The 7,193-nt window shown below is 47.4% G+C and overlaps 1 protein-coding gene across 2 annotated transcripts in view; it reads left to right on the forward strand.

The window, feature by feature from the left end:
• sm (heterogeneous nuclear ribonucleoprotein L) overlaps positions 1-7,193 on the forward strand; it is a 143,322-nt gene that overhangs the window by 87,077 nt on the left and 49,052 nt on the right. For both annotated transcript variants that reach the window (XM_017908764.1, XM_017908765.1), the window contains exon 6: positions 5,405-5,468. In XM_017908764.1, coding sequence (XP_017764253.1) covers positions 5,405-5,468 — 64 coding nt within the window. The remainder of the gene's footprint in view (positions 1-5,404; positions 5,469-7,193) is intronic.

Here is a 7,193-nt window from a genome sequence, read left to right on the forward strand (position 1 = left end):
GGGAAAGAGGAAAACAGTTTAATTCATACGAAAGTACGGTCTGCTGGCTTCAACCTTCACAAATCACCGCGTTCGGGGAACCCGGCATGAAAGTTTCAGCAAAAATAGAAGCGCCGTAGCGCGCATCGCAGCGTCGGAAATCTTTTGCAAAAGTTCCAGCGTGGCATCGCGGCGTGCCAACTATTTTCGCCCGATATTTTCACTGTTAACCCCACCCCCTCGCCCTGTCTTTTTCCATTTCTCTTCCTCCTCCATCCGCCCTCTTCCTTTTTCTCTATTTACTCCTCCTTTTTTCTCTACTATTTTTTCCATCCTTTTCCTCCTCTTTCGATTCGCAGTACGTGGCAACAGCCCGAAATTTTTATCCGGTAAAAAGTGTCTCGACAAAAGAGCGAAAGCGTATTTTTATTTTTTATTTTCTTTTTCCACCTTTCCGCCAGCCGGCACCGCGATAAATCACGCGAAACGCCGCCGTGAAAATGCATAGTCCCGGCAGGACATATCAACTCCGCGGTAGTGGAGCAAGAAGGGTCAAAGGGCAATTATAGTCATCGTCGAATCGCGAGTCAGGAATCACGGAATAAGCAGACCGTTCGCGTTTTCTTGCATCCGGGTTTTGTTTTCGAGTTACATTTACGTTTCCTCGAGCAGGGTATCGTTCGTTTTGCGGGAGAAAAGTCGTCTGCGAACTGGATGGTTCTTTCGAATCGGTCCAGGGTTGATAAAGGACCGAGAACACGTGCAAACACGAGGACCACCGTGTTCCGGGCGGAGGGTGTACGCGTGTTTTTGTTTCACCGATCTGGTGATTTTTCCCTGAAATATTCGCTCATACGCGGAGGGACAGAGGATAAATCCTCTGACAGAATTCGCTCCCCTTTTTCCAGCGAATTTTTTATTCTACCATCGAACATTGTCGCTGATATCTGACGGAACCATCCCGTATCGGGATAAATATTTAGAATCGGATCGATGTATATTACCGCGTTATCAACCGAGGGTGCTCTCGTCGTAGGCTCCATTTCGCGGGGGAATTGAAAGCTGCACGAAATTCCGTGACACTTTGTCGTCGCGTGTCGTCGATTTCCCGATACCCCGTTTCGAAGAATCTCGAAATTCGTTTCGATTATTCCTCGAGATTAAAATATCCCACGCCATTCGCTGCTCTCGAGTCCCTCGAAGCGTCGGGAACGACGTTATTGTCAACCGTAGTCACGACTCCTCCTTCAAGAACGCTTAATCGCGTCCATAATTCTGTCTCTCTCCGCGAATTTACGAATCGGCGACCGGGAGTAGACTCTACCGACGCTTATTTTGCCGAAAAGTTCCATCCGAGAAGCCTTTCAGCGGTCCATTTTCCCGCAGGAAAGAACGTTCTTTTGCAAAGTAGTCGTTGAATTCATGGAAAGTAAGGCGAGAGAGGACATTGTTCCAGGGATGACGCGATCTATTTGCCTTTCGGATAAGGCGGCTCCATCTCCTTTCGAGATGGGTCCTGAGGATGTTCGAGTAAGCCACAGTCACTCGGTCGCGCGATAAAACGCGATCAACTTTAACGAATGCGCGTTGGCTAGGGTGCGTGAGGCCCAGAAGGGTCTATTTTATCATCTCTCACGGTGGTGGGATCACGGTGGTCGTCCTTTTTCGTCGCGAATTTATCCTTCCGGTAATTTCACGCGTTAGAGTACTTTGTTGGTCGAATTCTGTCCACGAACGGTTGTGAAGGGAGACTTGTTTCGCGCTATAGAGCTCTTACTCTTTGCTGTGATCGCGAATAATTCGGAAATCGGTCTATCGCGATGTAAACGCCATCTTTTGGACATTTTTATCCACGGTTCTGCTGTTTTTGCTTGAGTTCCTCTGCGTTTCCGGTGGTTCTCGCGTTGGACGATGATCTACTGTTTGCTACCATGATTACGAATCATTCAGACATTGGTTTATCCCGAACTAACTAACTTTCTTCGTGTTTTCTTCTTTCTCATTGGTCCCTATATCTTCCAATAACTCTCGCGAGGAACTATCATCCGTTGCACTGTATCTTAACCAAGAATTAGTCAAAGATTAGTTTATCGTCTACGAATAGTGTTTCAGTGTCTTCCTCGTCCGCCATTTTATTCTTTTCTCATTGGTCTCTGCACCTTTCGACGATTCTCGCGAGGAACTATGATGCATCGCACTATACCTTAACCAAAAATTAGTCAAAGATTAGTTTATCGTCTACGAATAGTGTTTCAGTGTCTTCCTCGTCCGCCATTTTATTCTTTTCTCATTGGTCCCTGTATTTTTCGACGATTCTCGCGAGGAACTATGATGCATCGCACTATATTTTAACTAAGAATTATTCAAAGATTAGTTTATCGTCTACGAATAGTGTTTCAGTGTCTTCTTCGTACGCCATTTTATTCTTTTCTCATTGGTCCCTGTATTTTCCGACGATTCTCGCGAAGAACTATGATGCATCGCACTATACCTTAACCAAAAATTATTCAAAAATTAGTTTATCGTCTACGAATAGTGTTTCAGTGTCTTCCTCGTCCGCCATTTTATTCTTTTCTCATTGATCCCCGTCTCTTCCGGCGACTTTCGCCTGGAACGGTGATCCACGTTGACAACAGCTCGCTTTACCCTGGTCCACTGTCTCTTCCTTCCTCGTTCCCGCCATTTCGCTTTGATCCCTGCACCCGTAGCCATCGGTGGAATTATCCTTATGAGAAATAAGGGGAACTCGAGGCATTCGTTAAGCTGTGAGCGCCACCGGACGGTTTTACGATCGTTGAAAACGCGGCGGGAGGAGACTTGGAAATTTACGACACGCTTCACGACCGCCTGGTCGTAATCCGATAAATTTGACGCATAGATCGGCGAGGAACGAGCCATGGTCAACGGGTTGATCGCGATGGCGCATTTCGTCCGTCTTTTTGGGACGTTTCTCGCGATACCAGTTTCTTCCGCGAGATCTTGGAAATTTTCGATTCGCGGATGAATATAAGATCGACGAATCTCTTCCCAGCGACCATCTTCTTTACCAAGGACCTTCACGAGACTCCGCAAAGCTCGATACTCTTCCCTACGTATTTATGTATTCATTTTTCCGACTGTACAAGCGCACGCGAAATAAGCTACGAGCAGCTTTCAGCTCTCTCGACGGCAAAATAAACGACACGTTTTAACGCTCTTAACGGGAATTTTGTCCGCCGAATGAGGGTTAATAGTCATTAACGTTAGAGGATTAATAGTCGTTCTTCGCAACGGATATTACACGTGACATAATTCGAAATAGAAATGCAAGTGGGAGGTAACGAATCGCGCGTCTAGCGACCATTATCGTTCGCAGTGACATCTTCTCGCTGCGAAGCTTTAAAAGCTTCTCGATTTTCGCCGGTTTAAACGACGACGAAGCTAGTTCTCGATTAAACGAAGGGAGCACGTTCCGAGGATAGACTACTGGCGAAAAAATGGCCGAGCTTTCGATAGCAGTTGACGTATCGCCGCAGGGAGGGGCTCTCCCATCGATTCCTCTTTCCCGGCTTCTCTCCGACCATTGATTCCTCTCTATAAAAGACGTTTCCCGTGGAAACCGCTGCGAAATAGATAAAAATATCTCGATTCCTAAGAAATCTTCAGCGATCAAACGCGTCGTCGACTATGGGGATCATCGAACGAGACAAAGAGGGAAACTACCCCGTCGATCTTGCGTCCGATCTTCTCCAAAGTTTCCGGTTCTTCTTCGTCGTTGTTATCCTGATCATTCGTCCCGAAAACAAAGGGCCTGACTCACAGGACCTGCGAGGAGTACTCGACGAAGCTTGACCAAATCGAGGAACTCTTTTTCCCTAGATAAAGGGTGCACGCGGCGTCTTTTTCGCTGAAAATGGTGGCTAGAGAGGTCGACGTAGGGGGTGGATAAAGGGGAGGAAAGTTCGCGAAAACGGGAAACGTATCAGCCGCGTCAAAGGGGCTCGGATACAAAAGTGACGCGTAATAACGACGGGTTGATCGAAATTTAATAGAAGAGTGGCGAACGGCCAGGAATACGGATGTCGCGCGGATGCGTTTCATCGAGCATGCGGAATAAACAGTTTAACGTACGCTTCGATATTAAAGCGTTTGTCGTTCAGATACGCAGATTTCCTCACGATCCGTAATTTCCAACGATTCGTTCTCCTCTCCGCCACTTTTCGCCACCACCGCGCGCAGTCGACTGGCTGCGTATTTGTATAATTCATTTTGCAACGGTACATGCATAGCTAATCGGGGATTTATGGGACAGGCAAGTGCGCTTGCAGTTAAATTCCCATATTAATAATTCGGTGCACGATCGCCGAATGCTACCGCGCTCCGGAATGTGTTAAATTTCAACGCGTGTCCGGTCTGAAATTACGAGGACTTAACTCCAGACGGGCCCTACTTGGCCGCTAATGTCGCCAGGATGATCTCGGCTCGCGCCGGGGAATGATCGATCACCGGGTATATTCCTCACTGTGGGGCGATTTGTAAGCGTTTCGGAGTCTGCCTGGAACGCGTACGTCAGGGATTTCGATGCTGGCCTGGGTCTAACTTAAATCGAGCGTTTTATCGACGCCGTTGGTTAATGACGCGTTGCGAGAATAAGTGCATTTTATGTTACGTAATATATATATATATATTTCTTTGCGAACATACCCTCGCGATTTCTCGCGTTGCGAAGGAGACCGAGGGGCAAAGCGAGCACGTGGAGAACCGGAATTCATTCGATCGCCACGTAAGATTTAATCCTTAACTACCAATGCGCGGACTCCGATGGACGCTACGTGATGAATTTCTCCGAGTAGTTCGAAACACGTTTTCCTTTTATACTTCTCTTAAATACGCTTTGCTTAACCGTGGCACGGTCCCTGACAAAAACTAGCAATGTCCGCATTGGTACCGAAAAATTGGGTAATTCGCGTTCACGGGTGAAAGCGGTTGAATCCACTTTCCCAATCTTTTTTTCTTTCGGCACCTCGAATTTTTGTGCTGGAAATGTTTCAATTTTTCGTTATCCGGAGTTAGCGAATTCGATAAAGCGTGATGCCAAAACGTAAACAGAATTGCCGAGCTTCTAAACCACTCCAATCTGTCTGAAATTGTACCGATCGCACACGACTTACGTGGGGCACATCGACAAATCACGAGTGCGACACGTGGTATTTACCTTTGGCCCGATTAACGTATCACGAGCCATGCCCGTGATAGTCAATTATGACCCGATCGATGTATCACGAGCCACACTCGTGATAATCAGTTTCGACCCGAAAACCCGACCACGAGCCTCGCACGTGGTTGTAGACCAAAGTGTTAAGAAAATGAAAATCTCGTATTACTCTCCTTTTAATTTACCCCCCTAATCGAAAACTCGTTCTAACGTTTGTTTCTCGTTTTCCAGCCCACGAAGCTGAACGTATACAAGAACGACGCAGAGAGCTGGGACTACACAACGCCGACGCTGGGTGAGTTCCACCCTCCACTTCTTACCCTTCTCTATCTCTCCGTTTTCTCATTTATTTATCTATTTTTTTTCCTTATGTTCGTTCGTCGAGAACGCGCGTTCTCGCTCGACCGTCCTCAAGCATCTTAATCATTGATGTCACGTAGCAGGCGCTGCGTGTACGTGCGTACACCAACATCTCCGTGGACCGGAATCGTTCCTCTTTCCCCGTGGTACCCTGGTTCCAGAGCCACGGGAACCGGCCAACGGATTCCTAACTTCGCCACGTTTCCAACGACCTCTTTTCCCCCTTTCTTTCGCATTCTTTGCGCCATCTTAGCGCCCCCGTGCTCTGTCGCGCGCGCGCGCGCGTGTGCATCCATCGAGGAGAGGCTAATCGGATAGAACACGTAGTCCGGATGCGAGCTTGCGGGGTTTCCGTGAAACGCACCCCTCGTTGAGTTCGCGTATGCGCGAAGCTCGAGACACGGAAACGCGGATCGAACCGGTCGGAGAATCGGTGGAAAAATTCGCGGAAACCGTCGGGACGAGGAAATTCGCGTACCGGGGATCCACTTTCGTTCGATTCCTCTAGAACACGGGGTAAATTCGATTTCCACGCGTTTCGACCCCCCTTTTTCAACCCCGATATCTCTCTGTTTCTCTTTTTCTTCTCGTTTTCTTCTCCTTTAATTATTTCGTAGCCGTTTCGTTCTCCCTCCGATTTAATGGGGGAAGGAGGGGGTGGAAAATCGGACGGGGAAACGTCGAGTAGCACGTCGATCGAAGTTTCGTCGGGGATCGTTTGGCGATTCTGGAAGGCTGGCCGCGGGGAAATTGGCTAAATAGCCGAGCGCCGGTTCAATTTAAGTTACACGCTATTCCACGCGATTTTTCTTCCCTTCTTATTTTTTCAACTTTCCCCAGCCTCGGCGCGGGTTATCTCTTTGATTCCTCGTTGCATTCTCGGCTGGTTATTACGTTACCGGGGACGCGTGGAGAAAACGGAAGGCTTGTTTGATTTTACGCTTTGATACTACGTTCGGTTCCTCCGACGTCGTTTAATCCCTTAACTGGGTCGTTTCGTAATCGGAAGCTCCTTGCGCGGCAGAATTAAAAACTAATAACGGCGGATTAATTTTAATTAGATCCGCGTTGCTTCTCAGGGGGTACAAGTATATCGCGTACACGCGCGTTAAATAAATCGTCGAGTCGAGAACGAGCATACCTTTTCCGATTAACGCTTTGACTGCCACGTTGGTCATGTATGATCGGCCATGGTTTCCCCTGTAACGACACGGTGGTCATTGGTGATTAGAGCGCTTAAACATTTTTACGATTGTAAAAATTGAACGAAAATTGACAGTTGGTCAATTGTCCACCGTTACCAAGGCGATACGATGGTCACCCTAAAATAATCGCTGCATTGGGTAAAAATGTTGTCTCACATCAGCAATTTATTATTATTTTGCCATTGTATACTTTGAATAATAAAAATACTCCCGTGGAATCTTGAATAAAACACGTGATTTCGGCGTGACAGTCAAAGGCCCGTCTTAACCCTCGTTTTCGCAAAAATTACGATAACGAAGCCGGGATTCTAGTTCGGTGATACAAAATCTTCGGTAGTAAGTCCCAACGTCGATCTTCCTACGTGTTCTAATGTCCGTCGTTACGTCTCGACGTGATTCGATTTTCGTTTCCGGGGGTGGAAGAGCAGCCTTGACCTTGTGATCATTAATTTCCC

Source organism: Eufriesea mexicana, unplaced genomic scaffold (assembly GCF_001483705.2).
Source record: "Eufriesea mexicana isolate 0111107269 unplaced genomic scaffold, ASM148370v2 scaffold12712, whole genome shotgun sequence".
Lineage (NCBI taxonomy): Eukaryota > Metazoa > Arthropoda > Insecta > Hymenoptera > Apidae > Eufriesea > Eufriesea mexicana.